At 40.6% G+C, this 17,145-nt stretch overlaps 4 protein-coding genes across 4 annotated transcripts; 1 reads left to right on the top strand and 3 right to left on the bottom strand.

The window, feature by feature from the left end:
* Positions 1–188: 188 nt before the first annotated feature.
* Positions 189–3,499, top strand: LOC129594302 (spliceosome RNA helicase Ddx39b-like). Its single transcript, XM_055490943.1, has 7 exons — positions 189–326; positions 672–899; positions 1,138–1,218; positions 1,305–1,747; positions 2,467–2,603; positions 2,680–2,858; positions 2,960–3,499. Exons 2-7 carry the CDS (start codon positions 674–676, stop codon positions 3,193–3,195), a joined length of 1,302 nt encoding a protein of 433 aa, XP_055346918.1. The 5' UTR covers positions 189–326; positions 672–673; the 3' UTR covers positions 3,196–3,499.
* Positions 3,500–3,965: 466 nt separating this feature from the next.
* Positions 3,966–10,334, bottom strand: LOC129594284 (ATP-dependent DNA/RNA helicase DHX36-like). The gene is made up of 21 exons (XM_055490914.1): positions 10,108–10,334; positions 9,626–9,960; positions 8,686–9,090; positions 8,339–8,413; positions 8,178–8,273; positions 8,040–8,113; positions 7,902–7,976; positions 7,574–7,740; positions 7,415–7,496; positions 7,256–7,348; positions 7,010–7,016; positions 6,778–6,977; positions 6,544–6,687; positions 6,153–6,270; positions 5,989–6,087; positions 5,569–5,829; positions 5,425–5,493; positions 5,250–5,349; positions 5,044–5,128; positions 4,761–4,953; positions 3,966–4,432 (listed from the first exon to the last, which is right to left on the bottom strand). Exons 1-21 carry the CDS (start codon positions 10,214–10,216, stop codon positions 4,211–4,213), a joined length of 3,009 nt encoding a protein of 1,002 aa, XP_055346889.1. The 5' UTR covers positions 10,217–10,334; the 3' UTR covers positions 3,966–4,210.
* Positions 10,335–10,610: 276 nt separating this feature from the next.
* Positions 10,611–12,330, bottom strand: LOC129594304 (cytochrome b5 domain-containing protein 1-like). The gene is given in 3 exon segments (XM_055490946.1): positions 10,611–11,104; positions 11,686–11,727; positions 11,729–12,330. Coding segments are annotated over 3 exon segments (804 nt in total). The 5' UTR covers positions 12,260–12,330; the 3' UTR covers positions 10,611–10,873.
* A 281-nt stretch (positions 12,331–12,611) lies between these two features.
* LOC129594301 (mitogen-activated protein kinase 14-like) lies at positions 12,612–17,049 on the bottom strand. The gene is made up of 15 exons (XM_055490942.1): positions 16,741–17,049; positions 16,228–16,521; positions 15,757–15,901; positions 15,288–15,432; positions 15,146–15,211; positions 14,896–15,015; positions 14,696–14,725; positions 14,521–14,614; positions 14,429–14,447; positions 14,270–14,319; positions 13,954–14,025; positions 13,799–13,878; positions 13,523–13,598; positions 13,264–13,440; positions 12,612–13,144 (listed from the first exon to the last, which is right to left on the bottom strand). Exons 1-15 carry the CDS (start codon positions 16,742–16,744, stop codon positions 13,092–13,094), a joined length of 1,425 nt encoding a protein of 474 aa, XP_055346917.1. The 5' UTR covers positions 16,745–17,049; the 3' UTR covers positions 12,612–13,091.
* Positions 17,050–17,145: the final 96 nt, after the last annotated feature.

Genomic DNA, 17,145 nt, shown 5'->3' with positions numbered 1-17,145 from the left:
AATAGAGACGATACCGCCCGTGAGAAGATCTGATTGGTTGATGGTGATTAAGCCGGTGACAAGCCAAAGGCGGGCTAGACTTGCCTTATTGGCTACCAGCGCTGTTCAGCGTTCATTCGCCGTTCATTGATCTCAGTCTGACTCAAAAGATTCCGGCCCGTGTTTTTAACGACGTCATTTTACGGGCATTTTGGATCGTTGATTCATAGCGGAAAATCCGAGGAGACCTTGAGTTTTTGTCGTTTGAAGAGGTACTTTTTAGGTTTACACTTTTAGGTATCATTTACCAGATTTCTTCGTTTCCATTTTTGCCCACTATAACTCAGGTATGATGTTTTGAATAAGCTGTAGCACAGGATTGATGGGAATCACTGGAAATCACACCGTTTAATATTGATGTTTAAGTTTGGTAGTTGTTAGCGGGTACCAGGTTTTCCAGCTTTCACTGTGAGACTCCATGGGTTTGATTTTCGTTGTTTGAGCCTGACAGTTCTTAAAACATTTTTGTTACAAACGAGTTTCACGTGAAGAATCAGTATGTCTATCGATCAAAATGATTCAGGATAAAAGTCTACAGACCGTGAAATGTTACAGTGACGTGCGATAATATGAGTATTACGATTATATCACAAGGTACTTTTAAATCTACAGCAGAAATCTTGTGTGTGTAGAAATGGCTGATGAAAATGTGGAGCTTCTCGATTACGATGAGGAAGTGGAGGAGGTGACCGACACTGGCGCCCAGGCCACCGAGGAAGATGTAACAGTGGACGTCAAGAAGGCTGGCGCTCGACCGACCCAGGGATACGTTAGTATCCATTCCTCGGGATTTAAAGATTTCCTGCTGAAGCCTGAGCTCCTGAAGGCTATTTTCGATGCTGGCTTCGAGCATCCTTCAGGTACGCATATGTTCCGCTAGCTATTTTAAAGAGTTCTTAGTTCTTACGTAATATGGAAAACCTCTAAGTTCTAACGCTATGCAGTTAGTGTAAGTGGCGGTCTATTGCTAGTTTAGCGTTATTTTTGATTTTCATTTCATTTTACTATCTTGACTTTCATTTTTACTATTTTACCTCTCCTCCTTTTGCCTAAGACCTGCAAAAATATGAGACGCAATCATGATTTTTCTGTTTACAGAGGTTCAACACGAATGTATTCCGCAGGCCAATTTAGGTATGGACGTCTTGTGCCAGGCCAAATCTGGAATGGGAAAGACTGGTAAGCACATTTTTTGAAAATTCAGATTCAGAAGTACATTTCTGAGAATTTTATTCTGGTGCGTTATGCTTCGTATATCAATGTAGCGGTCTTCGTGCTCTCCACGCTGCAACAAATCGACCCTGTCGACAATCAAGTTTCGGTCCTGGTGCTGTGCCACACACGGGAGCTGGCCTACCAGATTGCCAAAGAATACGAGCGTTTCAAGAAGTACATGCGCACCGTGAAGCTGGGCGTGTACTTCGGCGGATTGCCCATCACTACGGATAAGGATAACATCAAGAAAGCCTATCCTCACATCGTCGTGGGCACACCGGGCAGAATTTTAGCGCTGATCCGTGAAAAAGCTTTGAACCTCAATCACGTGAAGCACTTCATTTTGGATGAGTGCGACAAAGTGTTGTCACAGTTGGACATGCGCAAAGACATTCAGGAAATCTTCAAGCTGACACCGCGTGAGAAACAGGTGATGATGTTCAGCGCCACGCTGCCCAAAGACATTCGTCCAGTGTGCCGGAAATTCATGCAGGTTCGTATTAGTCACAAGCACGAACATGCCGTAGCGCCGTTCTTCCAGTGCAGACCTGCTGTCCAGAGACTGAATGGAGCGGTGCTTCCATTGTGTGGTGGTGTGATCGCTTGAGAGGGGGTTTTGAGAGAGAGAATCACCAAAATGTGCGCAAGCGTCGTTACTGAAGTGTGGGGGAGAACATTCGGTTCCATCTTTGACTTTGCACCGTCCCTGTAGTCCGATATGCCTTGTTACACTGTACGTGAATAAGCGTATACGGATTATATGGATCCATTATCTGGATGCAAAGCGATGGGTTCTGCTGCATCGCCTCTTATCGGGGTTTAAATTTCTGTAAGTTAAAGTGGTGTTTTGCCGTTTGTATGTCAGCGGCTAACATTGAATTTTCCTTCCACAGGAATGTTTCCACGCAGACGTTTTCACGATCGGGCCTAGGCTAAAAGAAAGATGCTTCTTTTTTTCCAAATTAAAAGATTTTTGCGTAGAAAATTTTGATTATTAGAACTCCGGCTAGATTTTTTCATTTAGAATGTAAGATGCATAAGTGTAAGTTCGGTATTCGTATGTGCTGTGCGGAAGACTGTATTTTGAAGCATGAAACTCGAGAGCCAATATTCCCAAACTTCAAGTGAGACGCGAGCGAAAACTGGACTGCCAGCAGTGTCAGCACCGGTGTTGTTCGTTCATGTTAAGGAAAATCGCGTTATTTTCATCAGGATCCCCTGGAAGTGATGGTGGACGATGATACCAAGCTCACACTCCATGGCCTTCAGCAGCACTACCTGAAACTGAAGGAGAGCGAGAAGAGCAAACGGTTGTTTGAGTTGTTGGATCTGTTGGAATTCAACCAAGTGTAAGAGTTTTAGTACTCATTTACTCCGATTTACTTACCATACATGTCACTGAATTAACTATTTTTGTTTCTGTAGTATCATCTTCACAAAATCCGTACAACGGTGTATGGGTTTGTCTGCTTTACTGGTTGAGCAAAATTTCCCCGCCATTGCCATCCATTCCGCGATGACCCAGGAAGAGCGTCTCAGCCGTTATCAACAGTTCAAAGATTTCGAGAAGCGCTTGCTTGTGGCCACCGATCTCTTTGGAAGAGGTCTGTTTCTTTGTTTATCTGCTTTAATTGCGTCGTTAGTTTGGGCTTCTGTTATCGTTTGAAGAGTGTGGAAATACCATAAGTCAGCCTTTTCTTTGAAGGTATGGACATTGAGCGTGTCAACATCGTCATAAACTACGATTGTCCTCCGGATTCGGATACGTATCTGCATCGTGTGGCCCGTGCGGGTCGTTTCGGAACCAAAGGTCTGGCCATCACTTTCGTCAGCGATGACAGCGATTCTAAAGTAATGAATCAAGTTCAAGATCGTTTCGACATCAGCGTATCTGAACTTCCGGATGAGTTGGACCTCAGCCTGTATATCGAGAAGAAATGAGCATTGATTGGGGGAATTACCAGCCATTGGGTTTTTGTCGTCGTAACCTATGTATCTAAGTGCATCGGTTTTCATTCATATATTATATCTCTGGTATGACCTCGTTTTCTGGATCGCCTGGTATACTTATTTGCTGTTTGCTACGAGTTCGACTTGTGGTGTTTGTTATTATTATAAATAGCTGCTTTTATATACCTACATGACGCGCATTGATTATCCCTTATTGTATTTTATCGTCGACGACAGCAATTGGGATTGATTGTTGAGTACTACTTTGATAAATTTTGATAAATTCCCAAACCAACGTTGTGAAGTTGTGTCACTTGCGGGCGACTCAGATGTCAGCACTCAGCAGAGGCGCTGATCCGTCCATAGATTTGAACCCTTCAGTACTTAAATGAACACCTGGCAATAGTGAGCAGCGATTTTTCATTAGCTGAAAAAAGACTTCAGACAGATCGAGGCTCGGCCTCAGGTCAATATAACTCCAGAATTTTAACATTAATTTAATGTAATGGTTCTGTTATGTATACAGAAGAAAGTATACATTTGATGATTTTGTTGTGAACTCAGTTATTCATCGCAAACAACAATCTGTAATTTTTGGCTGGGCACGGCCGAACTGTTTCGTTTGTTGAGACTTGAGACCGAACGGCAAAAACCTTTCAACATTTTGACATTAGCCTTCGGATAGGCATTTAAAATTAGTGAGTGATAGCTAGCTGTAAAGACAGATGCCAATTAACCATTTTCTTGCTATATCTGTCCGGTAGTTAGTATCCGGTAGTTTTACTTCAAGCACCGTCAGTATTTGTACAAATTACACTGCAAAATTTCAAAAGAAAATCACATAAGAATCCCAAATGCCAAATGAAAATTATTCCACAAAATGACATACTGTAAAAAAAATAAAATTAATCAACCAGGAGCATTCAGATTCACAAAAAATGACCATCACAATTCATTCGACTATCCGATTGTGATCCCAAATTTAATAGTACAATTACAAGGAATTTCAGCTCGGCGATGTGTATTTAAACTGCATAGCTTTCACAATTCTTTCAAACAGTGCTTCCGCTTCGGGATCGTCCGTATCGCTCTTGGCCAGGCCGTGAATGTAAATACCACTGAGCATTTCTTCCAAAACATTCCGCAACTCTTTAATGATTTCATAGGATTTATCCGGACATTTCAGATTGAGCCATTTGTCAACCGCAACGCACTGCACGTGATCCCTCTAAAAACGGCAAATTTAGACATAAAACTTAAAAGTTCCCATTTTAAAAGATATGTCGTGACTAGTAACGTAACTCACTGCACTTCAAAGCTAAAGAACTGATGATTTATCAGTGGTTCGCTGGTAACGACGTGACTTTTTCAACAAATCTTAACGATACAGCAATTTAGTTTGAACATCCAAATATAAAGAAAACTATCGCAAAAAGGGAGAACGACTAATTAACAATAACGACAAATTCCCTCACTCGATTTTTCACTTGTCGTGGTCGCTTAGTGCACATAATTAGTTCTGAACACGTTCTGTAAATGCGACGACCACTTCTTACTTCAAACTTGCGAAGACTTTTGCAGAACAATACAACTGGCAGGTTATTGTTCATCAGTGTGATGTCGTGAACGAAGACTTGGCTGGTTTTCACGACAGTAAAAAATGCCACAATGCCTCTTTCGGTACACCCTCGTCCAAAGTAACTTTTCGGGTGCACCGCCAACTTCTCGTTTTCACTTTGTACGTTTGCTCTGAAAAACAGCAAGTACCAAAAATCAAAATCAGAACTAGTAATTACTTCATACTACATATCTCAAATCAATGAAGAATTGGCTATTTACCCTAATTTTCCTTTGGATCGTCCCATTACTCCCAAACTGGGATAAAGACCTCCGCAAATGACCGCTTTGATGAGGTCAACGTCATCTAAATCAGCATAACTTTTTTTTTAAAACAGACTGCTAACTATTATACTGCGTGCGGGAGAACGGTTCTGCAAACCACGTGTACGAGTAACACGACTGCGAACAAAACAAATAATGCACACCTTTGTTTTTATTTGCATCACCATGCATATAATCAAACGTCTTGAGAAAGCCGGTGCTATGAAGGATTTGGACAAACTGTTTCTTCATTTTGGAAATTTGCTGCAGATATAGCAAGTGCCGCGTCAAGTGCGGTTAAATATTGTACTAAATATATACGATGAGCGTTGAACCTACGATGCACGTGTTGTTCGACATGTAATGATCCCAACAAAACTGAAGCCTATCCGTTGCCTTCATGTAATCCTAAGACACAAGAATATTTCTGTAAAATGTACAGGATATCAAAGGTAAAGAAAATAATCTTGCTACCAAGCTGACCTCTATAGCATCATGGCACAGAATATGGTCGCTCTTCGATCGTACAGCAAAATTAAGACGCTGAGCTCGGGCCTCGTTTTCCTTCCCCAGCGGCGTGCAGAACGGATCACGGTAGCTCAGCATCGCCACGATGTTGAGGATAGGCTGGATACATTTGAAAATGCAACCCAAATACAGCATTTTTCCTAGCTGTGGAGGGACGGGAGTGCGCGCCAGCAGGTGACCAAGCGGAGTTAACTCTTCTTTATCATCTAACGCACCCTGCGATAACACAACAATAAATAACATATACTGCAGTTTATGTTGTAATGGCACTATAGAAAATCAAGGATATCAGGATATGTAATCATAAATATGCAGGAAAAAAGTTTATTCGGTGTTTCTTGAACAGCAAGCAATAAAATTTTAACTGGCACTAACAATCATATTGAGTAACCCAATGGCCTGATCCACCGCTTCTGGACTGGGTGGTTCCATAGCCTTTTCCACGAACGGAGCAACCAAGCCAAGTTTCAGCAGCTAAATTAAAAACAGCAATGTTTTATCTGAAAAATTTGTCGTAGGATTACAAAACAAGGACATACTTTCACTTGCAGACAAAGCTCATCCAAGCGCGTACGTTGCATTTCCGGAAGCGGATACATTTGCAGCTTACTGAACTGGAAGGATGTGTACAGATAATAGCACACTCCGCTCTTTACCCTACAATCACACTGACACTCTTTAATTTACGCTGAACATAACAAAACGAAATCATCGATGAGTTAACCCGAGAGGAGAATTCAAAAGTTAGAGTTAACTGATTTCAAGCAAAGTTCCAGCGAACGATAAGGTGACTCATGTCATTTGCAGAACAAAATCATTTTCATGATCATGAAAAACAAGAAGTAATATAACTCAAAAACCTCGTACGGCGCTTGCTATTTAACTAGAGGTGGATATGTTTTAAATACTATAGTATGTAGAATTACGTACCGGCCAGCTCTTCCTCTGCGCTGCCGGGCGTTGGACACGGATACCCACTGCGCTGTGAGGGTACTTAAGTTACGCTTGACATCGAAGTCTTTCATTTTGATCTTTCCCGAATCGATCACGTGCACGATATCGTCGATGGTTATACTATCAAAAAAATAAAAAATTGGAATGGATTCGGTGCTATCACTGCGGTCTGCGGGTACAGGATAACACTAGCGAAGACAAAAAGCCCACCTTGTCTCGGCAATCGATGTTGCAATAACGATCTTCCGCTTATTAGGAGAACGCTCAAATACTTGTCGCTGATTAATCGTCGGCATCATCGAATGCAGCGGGATGAGATTTATATCATCTCTTCGAAATCCCGAGCTCAGCAAATTGTTGAGTTTCTTAATATCATCCCATCCCGGCAGAAAAATCAATATTGCTTCGTCCTAAAAATTTCGTACGCATTATCAATAACTGCAAGCAGGCTCAGACCGAGATAAAGCAAACAGAGATGTCAAGGATATAAATATAACGAAAAATAAATAGTTAGTTTGAAGACAAATTACAAACATCACCTCAAAGTCAGCAACGATTACCTGTGGGGTGATATCAGATCAAATCAAAATCATGGATATATCACAACAAAACAGTCAGATACACATCAGAATTATCAGATACATAAACAAAATCAGCAAATCAAACGTAGCACCATACTGAACTTTACCTTAATTTCGTACAGTATTTTTCCCATTCAAATCCCGCTTCTTTGTCACGAAAAGATTTCTTTGACGGCGTTTTTGGCGGTCGTGGCTTATAGCTGTTTGATACAACGCATCAAAAGCGAATCGCATTTATGAAACTAGAACCTTTCAGTTCTACTTACTGAGTTACGGACAAAATGTCTTCCAAAAACATTTCTCGCACCGGAAATGTGAAACCCGGTATAGTCATCAAAGGGCAACCACCTACAACCGATTCAACATGAATTATGCAACTAAGTAACTGCAAACAGCAATTATTGATATTCCATATACTGACGCACCAAAATACCAGCTAAATTTCTCAGCATTGATAGTGGCGGACATCAAGATCACTCGTAAATCGGGACGGACGTTAAGCAAGTCCTTCAGAATAATCAAAAGAAAGTCAGAGAGAATGTCCTGCTCGTGGATTTCGTCCACGATAACATGGGAAACCCCTTCCAAACATCTGGAATTAAAATCACGAGTGGGTGGAAGAGAATGTTAAGCTGCATCAAGACAAGAAGATTTTCATTCAACAAACCGAGAAACATTAAGTCAAACGGCCCGGTTTTCATATTAATGTAACCAAGGCCTAAATGAGGTACTTGAAAAGATGAGATTTATTACCGGTTAGAATTCAGCCACTGCAACAACACTCCCGTTGTGCACATCAAGATAGAGCAATGCGACCTGGGCAGTTTCCTGAAAAAGAGGAGCTTTTTCGGTACAAACAAGATATGATAATTTATTGTCCCTGAAACACACTTTTCTAATCGAATTTGGTATCCCACGGAAATGCCCAATTCCTCAGCACGCTCTCTGGCAATTCTTTCAGACACCTATTAAAATTAAAAGCAATTAATCCATTAGAAGAGTTTGTATTCATAACACATGCAGGCTTACCGATATAGCGCTAATTCGACGCGGCTGGGTAACAATAATACTGCACCGCGCTCCTTCGCCTCGTTCTATCCAGTCATCCAGAATGAACTGAGGCAACTGAGAACGAACAAACCTTTCAACTGCTGTTCGTGAAGGATATTTAAGTTGTTTTCCTCAGTTACCTGAGTTGTTTTTCCGCAACCGGTCTCACCACTCACCACGCAAACCTGGCTACTGTTAACCATTTCCAACAGATCCTATATAAGACGTAAAAAGAATAGTTTAAGTGTACCCGCAGTCGCACCGCAAAAATAAATAAAGGTTACAAAAACTCTGATGTCAACTGTTGAAATAAACCAGTTCCACATTTTTACCTAGAATGTTTGTTTATTAAAACTAATGAACTGCACCGCACAAAACTTTAACAGAAGAAGATGTCAAAAAACAATTTCACTTTCCACAAAATCTCGTGATAAATGAAACAGTTACGAGTATTATCTTTCCGAACTGCGTTACGCATAAAACTTACCTTTCTAGCGGCCCACGCTGGTAACTTCTGCCTGAACGCCAGCATTTCTTTGTACAGCGGTTTTTGTCGTTTTTGGGAGAATTCGTCGACGAACTGCAGACTCAGACTATCCAGGCGAATCTGCACGCCGGGATCCAAGTTCAACGCCGGCGCAGAAGCGGTATCCGTTTCCACTATTTCTTGCCATTCCTCCGTTTCATGATCACCCCTGTCTAACATCTCGCTTCCGTCGGCCTCCGTCACACCCGCCGTATTTTCAGTGACACTGTTTTCACTGGCAGTAGGCATCGCAGCAGGGACGGATGTTTCGTGGCCGTTGCCAGCGCGATTTCGGGAGTTTCTGTAGTCAGCTATAAGGCGCTCCAATGCACTCTGCTCACTCGGCTTCACATATACCGATGGATACTGAAATAAAAAATAAACACCAGTCGAGACCACGCAAAGTGTAGTCACAAATCCCAATTACAAACAGAAAAAAAAGAAAAAGCTCATGAAGAATAAGGACAAAGAACAAATCGAAATTTTTCCCTTGAAATCATGTAAGAAAACAAATACTCCAAAAACGAGGTCATAACTAACTATAAATTGTAGTAAAATTTAAGTAGGTAAGTGTTTCAGTTCGTTTTGACTGATTCGAAATGAAACAAAAAAAAACCAGCATCTACAGATTTTAAATCACACGACCAACCTTTAACGGCGAAATTTTTAAACAGACAAACATCAAAACGCGATTTAGTACAAATTTTTTTTTCGAATGTTACAAGAAAGAAATTTACTCCAAAAACGAGATAAAAAAAATGTAAATTATAGTGAATTTAGGTAATCGTTTTCAGTCCTTTGTGATTCGAACTTGTTCACCGAACCGTTAACTTTAACGAACCTTTTCACTGATACATCTTAATACTTTATTATTACTGTTTATTTAACCTTAACAACTCACATCCTTTGGATCTTTCTTAACAGCTTTTTCCTGGCGTTTCCGTTCTTTCCGGTCTTTGCGTTTCTCGCGTTCTTCTGGCGTTTTCTGTAAGGTCTTCTTCAGTCTCGACTGGGTGCGCAGGAACTCTTGGAGTGCTTTCCCTCGTAAATGCTTAGCGGGTTGCAGGTTTAATGCACCACTGGCATGCGCACGCCCATGCGATGGTCCCGCGGACGAGTGCGAGCCGTGAGACCCATGACTGGTACTGGGAACTGCCACTGTCTGCAAATCCTCCACCAGTCCGTTCTTCAACGAGTAATTCTTCAACATCAACGCGATGTCTTCTTCGTCAGGCTCTGCAAAATCGTGAAATTCTGGGATTAAGCTCGCCAGGATTACGAACTTCAAGATTTGGAATCAGTAAGCACCAAACGACAGCTTAACACTGGAGAAAACTCAGAAAAGAAGAATGTTCAACGAGCGCGTTACATAAAACCAGAAACCTTCAAAATCATCTTCCTCGTCATCGGATTCGCTTTCACTTTCATCGCTTTCATCGTTGTCGTTATATTCTTCCCAATCAATCGGTCCTTTAGCTTTTCTGCTAGCCATCAGAAAACAGATTACCGAAAGAACAGCAGCCAAAACAAGGACTTCGAACACCAGGAAATCAAAACACTCACTAAAAAAACGCCTTGTGCAAATGCTGGACTAACAACAGTTGACTAACTTGACTTCCTTCCAAATCCAAACATTTCCTATCGGAAGAGTTTGGCTGCGCGCAGCGGGCGGGTAGCGAATACACACAACTTTGAGCACTACTTTATACGTAGGCAGTAAACACACTTTGCGCCTCTGGATCATCGGACTACGAAAAATTTTGAACCTAGAATTTTATTGAGGACTGATATGAGTGATTAATGTCGCAGAATCTTTGATAATTCTTTACTTTTCGTTACTGAATCAAAACGAGGTTTACTACCAGTACTGTGTGAAAGCATGCGCAGTTCCTTCCTTTTTAATTAGATTTCCCAGAAAAGCCAACTTCTAAGCCTGTCATCACATATCTATACTTCAGTACTCGTATGCATGTGCAAAACTAGTAATTAATTTATCACAATAAAAGTACAGAATTGAATAAACAATTACCTATTTTACGTATTTAAGCACCGGCTCGCAATTAGGCTAGTTCAATATATAAAGCTAGAACGGGGTACTAGTCTTTTGCGTCTTCTGCCGGAATAAATAATGAAACAAAAGAGGCATCTATCAAGCAGATGTGAGGTCGTCATTAAAGTAAACGTGCAAGACTGGTATGTATTCGTCGGCATTTATATCGAGCGCTTTTAGTTCTTCCTCATCATCGTCAATACCGTTATCTTCCAAAGTTTTATCCATATCTAGAACGCGACCTTCGTATTTCCACGTGTAGCTTCCCGCGTGACGATTGTAGTGGAGATATCGGTAAAGTATTTCTTTCAGTGTCTCCTCCGAGCAAACCTGTGTCAAGTTTGTTAATTCAGACACTGGTCGATCATTGTACTGTAAGCAATTTAAATAAGAAATAATATGCAAACGAAGTTTAAAAACACTTTGTGATTGTGACTTGCAATACTGATTCCGTGTAAACTGAATTTCAATTACAATACACTAGCGGTACTGTGCCATATGTATTTACGTAAAATATATGTATACCGAATAATGCCGGTAATTGTAGATTAGACAATACACTAGACAGTCTGCGACGGAAGCGCGCTTGGCATGAAACCAAACTTAAATTACTAGAGTAGTAAGAGTGAAAGTCTGCTTTACACTAATTTTTAATCTAGTAGTGTAAATTTAATGTGGGTATAATTTTTTCTAGATCTGTATGTTACACACAATATTTTATACGAATTCACAAATTTGCACTGAAAAATTCTATATTCGAATATTTATGTATATACGTATTGACATAATCTGGTATACGAGTATTTGTAGAGTTCCTTCTCTGCTGACTGCGGTCAGGTTGGTAGTAGTACATGCAATGCGTGTATTATGTCAGTATATTGTGCAATTAAATACTACAGTGCACTGATGACCTTTAGTTGCTGTGGCGCCGCATTATGTGGCTCGGACGCAAAAAAGCATGTTGACAACCCATATTTTCCTGGTCTTCTTCGTGAGTTTACCAATCTCTCGCCTGGCTTCATTCCACCAGAAGGTTTTCCTTCGACCGGGCCGCGGCACCGAATAATTAGTCACCGGCGCGAAGGGCAACACATCGGGAATCGGTCCCTGTGGCAAGAAATACTCCTGCATTCCATTATGCTTCCAATTGCTGAATTCTCTCAACTCCAAGGGGAACCTGTTGGCTTTAAACCAGTGCGTGACGTTGGTGCCCGCATAGCGTGCTAAGGTGGCACGCGCCCGTCGTTCCGCCGGCGTAATGCCGTGCGAACGGGCGGTCAGATCGCTGACGTTGAGGACGCGATCCTGAACGGACAGCCACGCATCGACAGTGGTGCGGTGCCGAGCAACTTCGTCTTTTGTGTAATAATGAGAGCGCTGAATGCCAGTAACCTTTGACAAGTATGATGGTATAAAATCATGCTGCGGAACAAGGGGTAGGCCTTCTTCCGGGGGATCGCTTTCGGGGCCGTTATTCGATTGCATCGTGCTCGGTGTAGATGATTACTGACTAATTTTTAGTGCAGATTAATTTATACGATCAATATCGTTTTGCATCTTCGTCTGTGTTTTACTTGACCTTGTGGATTTGACATTTCCCTTAATGTCATCAACAATGCTCAAATTGCTGTACTTAATTAATTACGTACCCTTACCCGTTACCCTTACTTACTACCCTGATTACTTACTTCTTTACACTCCCAGTCTTTGATTAAAAAGTGAAGGACTACCGGTCACTTGCTTCAAAACAAAACGGAGCGAACACAACCTTAAACTAACGGTATCACTAACCGTAAGTGAAAATTAATCGTCGCAGCAGATCGAGCTTTATTTGCAAGTACCAACAATACTAATGCCAGTTTGCAAAACTAAAAAGACAGCAAAAAATGTCCAGTTACTCAGTCAGTATCAAGTACCAACCGCATCCAACAGCATTTACGGTTTGGACCGTTTGGTTGCTCTTGTCGGTTTACATTTTATTGTCATATACTGCAGATAGGCATAAACTTCACATTTTTGGTTTAGTGTAAAACACTATTTCACTTCTGCGAATGAGATAACATCATTATCATTTCAACAGCGTTAACCATAAAAACACATACTTCTATTGAAGGACAATGACTAACAATAAGTGTATCAAATTTATCAAGTCTGCACGGCTAATACAGTACTAGTCGCAAAACTTATCATTCTGTTGGCCATCCAAAAATCCAAATCCTACTTGAAGTATGTATTAGAAGTGATCGAGCAGAAGTACTTGTGTTGTCAGCATATTTGGCAGGTAAATACACAACACGCTGTGCAGCATGGCTATATGTTATTTCTCAATCCGATTCGTTTCAAAATTCATGATTTCCATCCAGATCATGCCTATACAACAAACACCGCATGACCTTTATTTAATCAGGATTAATTAGGTCAGCGCGCAACACCATATTTTACTAGCAAATAATAAGCATATTTATACGCATTGAGAAAAGCACACGTACTTTTCCATGCCTCCATAGGTAAAACTAGACCTTCGTACGGCTCATCCACAATGTGGCCAAACTCTGGCTCGTCGTCTGGATCGTGATAGTCGGCGAAATACTCGTGGCTCAGCGCCTCGGTAGCCGTAATACGCCTGTCGGGATCAATATCCAGCATCCGTTTGAGCAAATCAACGCCTTAAATTGTGAAGTTGTTACACACTAACGACAAAATATCTACAACATAAAACAGTAAGTACTTCGTATATGAATTGTCTACCTTTCTCGCTTAAAGTGGGAAATGTCTGGCGAAAATCTTTCGCTTCGTACTTGTGGGAGACCAGATGGTCTCGAGTCTGCAAAGGTCAGGTCAGAATACTTGATTTTCCATCCCTGGTCAATCCAGTAAAACTTCTCCAGCAAGTATTTACAGATATACTGTATTACAAACTGAATAATAGTTGCAAACGTGGTGCAGTTACAGGTAACGCAGTATTAACACAAGTACATTGAAGTTACTATACCTCTAGTAATAACAATAATTAATTTCACCTACATCTGGGCATTCGACTTTTTCCAAAAACTCTTGATTTGGGCTGCCGAGTAACTGGAGAATTTTTCGAAGATGATTCAAAGCTGAACAACAAATATTTCGAGTAATTAGAACAACTTCGTAAAGCACCACGTCTGGACTTTGCATGTGTTACATACCATTATCACTTTTGAACAATGGCTCTTTGTTTACCATTTCACCCATTATGCATCCAACTGACCATACATCCACTACAAAAATTAATATCGTAATTAGTATTCCGTAATACAAGAACGGGTTTGCACTATCAATTACTCTCTGGACAGGTCTCTAAGCCATTTTTCAATTTTTACGTGTTTGCAGTTGTTTAAAAAACATAGCTAGCAACCTAGCATAGGTAGTGTATAATGTGCAATATTATTCTGTAGTGTTCAAATTACCCAACCGAGCAGACCATTCATTGAAAAAAAAACTTAAACTTGCATTAACACTTACCAGTTTGCGTATAATGAGTCCACTTGTAGATCACTTCCGGTGCGCGCCACCTAAAGCGAGTACACAGCCGAGCGTTAATGAAAACACTCGTTTAGTCGTTAATTTTCGTTTTGGTTTGCAAGCGACCAACAAGATATTATACAAAACATGCTCCATTACCATTTGGTCATCACATATCCTGCAACCAGCAATAACTGTTATTAGCTGGGAAGCTCAACACGCATTTTGATTCATTACAAGTTAAGGATTACCAGTCATTTCGCAGCTGGTCTTCCTTGCCAAACCAAAATCCAGAATGCATACTTCGTTGTCCTCTGTTACGGAGATATTTTGTGGCTTCAAATCCTGTTTTAATTTAAAAAAATATTTTCAGAAATCAGCGCTGATTATCAATAAAATCCCAACTACGAAGTTGGTTTAGCGTACCCGATGAATCACGCCAGCCGAATGGATATACTGAAACGAAAAAATTTCAACAGTCAGCGACAAATTAAAAATTTATTTGGTAAAGGGCTGTCATGCAGTTACGTTCCTATGTGCGAATAAGGAAGCTAAAGACCGCACGTAGAAACAATACTTGATTCATACAAAACATGATTTTCCATGCGAGGTATGTGGTAGCTCACTTTTAATCCGCGCAGGATTTGGTAGATTATAAACTGAATGTCAGCATTGTCTAAAGGTCGCTGCTTCGAAACATCCAAGTGAATAATATCCATTAGATTATGTCCGGCGTAAGGCATGACCTTAACCGAACACAGGTAAATAATTAACAGATATCCGAAAACTGAAACGAAATCAGACAGTACGGGATTCGTGCAGTTTAAACTTAAGAGCATTATTAGTAGTGTTTTGTCACTGTTTTGGTTAACAAACCATGTAGATATCTTGGAAATCTTTGTACGTCCGTTGCGGGGTAAACACGTCGAGTAAAGAAATTATCTATTAACAGAATTCCACTTCAGTTGTTGAGTTGCAAGGGTAAATAATCTGAAAAATTCAAGTTTTTCCCATTTACATTGTCATGCTTCAGACCCTTATGCTTCAGAACATCCAGAAGACGCATCTCTCGTAACGCGCGTTGAGCATCTATTTCGGTCTGGAAAGGGCGTCCTAGCTTCTTGATTGCAACCAACTGGTTCGTGATATTATCCCGCGCCTTTCTGCAATTTTTAACAAATAAATTTAGTGTAATTATAAGGCAGCAAAACAAAATTTAAACTTGACTTGGATACGCCGTCGAAAATCAAATTATATTTTTAAAATCTAATAATCCTGCACTTAAACCGAAAACGCTTCGCCTCATATAAAGTCAATGTACCAACACAAATTTTGCACCATGGCGATTGTGACGTGCTTTATGCTTTACGCTTTATGCTTTGTATACAAAGATTTCCTGGCGCTTACGGGTATAAATTTTACCGGCATTCAAAATGCTGTACCTTTTACTTTTTTCTACGTGGCAAACTAGAATAACCTTAACATACATAACGAATCCGAAGGAGCCATGTCCAATTGTTTCGATGAACTGATACCGCTCCGGTAAACACCAAGTAACATGATCTCTTTTGGTTGTGAACGCGACGAAAGCATCTTTTTCTGCTCGAGAATTGCGTTGAAATTTGGAAAAATCTGCCAACAGCGCATTTTTTATAAATTCGTGACAACCTAACGCTAAAAAATGGTGAAGACCATACACAGCGTTACAAAAAAGATAAAAGCGGAGTGCACTAGATTCTGACCAATTCGTTTGGTCAGCCGAATTGTATTAATGGTAAGCATACTTTTACAAATACAAACGTCTAATTAAGCGCTGTTCGTTCGGTCGTGTTTTAACTGGTGCAACAATGCTATCGCTGTCGTAAACAAATTCTCATGATCATGGTTATCACAAAAAAGTAAAGAAGTCCTATAGATATAAAAATTTTAATTTTGTTTCTCAAAAATCACGTTTCTACCTATTCGTGGATGATTGTCCACGGGAAGAACAGCAGCGGTATCCGTATGGGTTACTTGCTGCTGTACGACTACTTTTCTTGTTTCTTTGATGACGCTGCTGCGAGCGGCTGCTTGTAAGCGATCGGCTTCATCCCGCTCCACACTGGATTTTCGCTTTGCTCCTCGCAGGCTTTCCCCGGGCACGGCCATGGAAACTACTCGTAGAGATTCTGTGTTTTGGAGTGGAGATGTTTTTAGGGTCCTGTCAGCCGGCATGGATGTATAGGCGATCTTGATTACAGTCGCTGCTTCCGCTGTGAGTAATATTTCATGACATCATTGCTTTCAGACGTCTGTAACTCTGTATACTATTGGTGTCTGCTGGTGTTTACGAGAGATTTATCGTTTTCTCTTAAATCTCAGCTATTAAATAAAAAACTAACGGTATCTATGTTTGAATTATGTCAGGTTGTTACTTGCAACAAAATCTGAGGTCGTACAAATTTCAAGACTAATTTTACTAATTGCAGTACCCATGTTCCACGGCTCACAAACTATGCTGGAAACATCGACTAAACAAACGTGAGCGAGATGCACAAAGGATATCCAAGTTTCCAAGGAAAGATGAAGCTAACACTTAGCGAGCGATTGATTCATTCCGCTGAACTTCTGAATCTAAAATTTAATGTAAAACCTTCCTTGATAAATGCTTTTTACAACCTGATTTTCAATAGTCAATTAGGGATTTGAAAACATATGGGCAAAGCAGAACTGGCAGCATAATATGGGACTGCTAAGCACCGTACAACATGTTTGCTACAGGCGCAACTTGTGCAAACTTCATCTATGACGAACCTGATTTTCGTACGCTTCTTGATAGCGAACTTTGGAACTGCTACAGTGCAGTACCGTGCATCTTTTAATATACCTATACTCGA

Source organism: Paramacrobiotus metropolitanus, unplaced genomic scaffold (genome assembly GCF_019649055.1).
Source record: "Paramacrobiotus metropolitanus isolate TYO unplaced genomic scaffold, Prichtersi_v1.0 Parri_scaffold0000067, whole genome shotgun sequence".
Lineage (NCBI taxonomy): Eukaryota > Metazoa > Tardigrada > Eutardigrada > Parachela > Macrobiotidae > Paramacrobiotus > Paramacrobiotus metropolitanus.
This window is presented reverse-complemented; position numbering and strand designations above follow the sequence as displayed.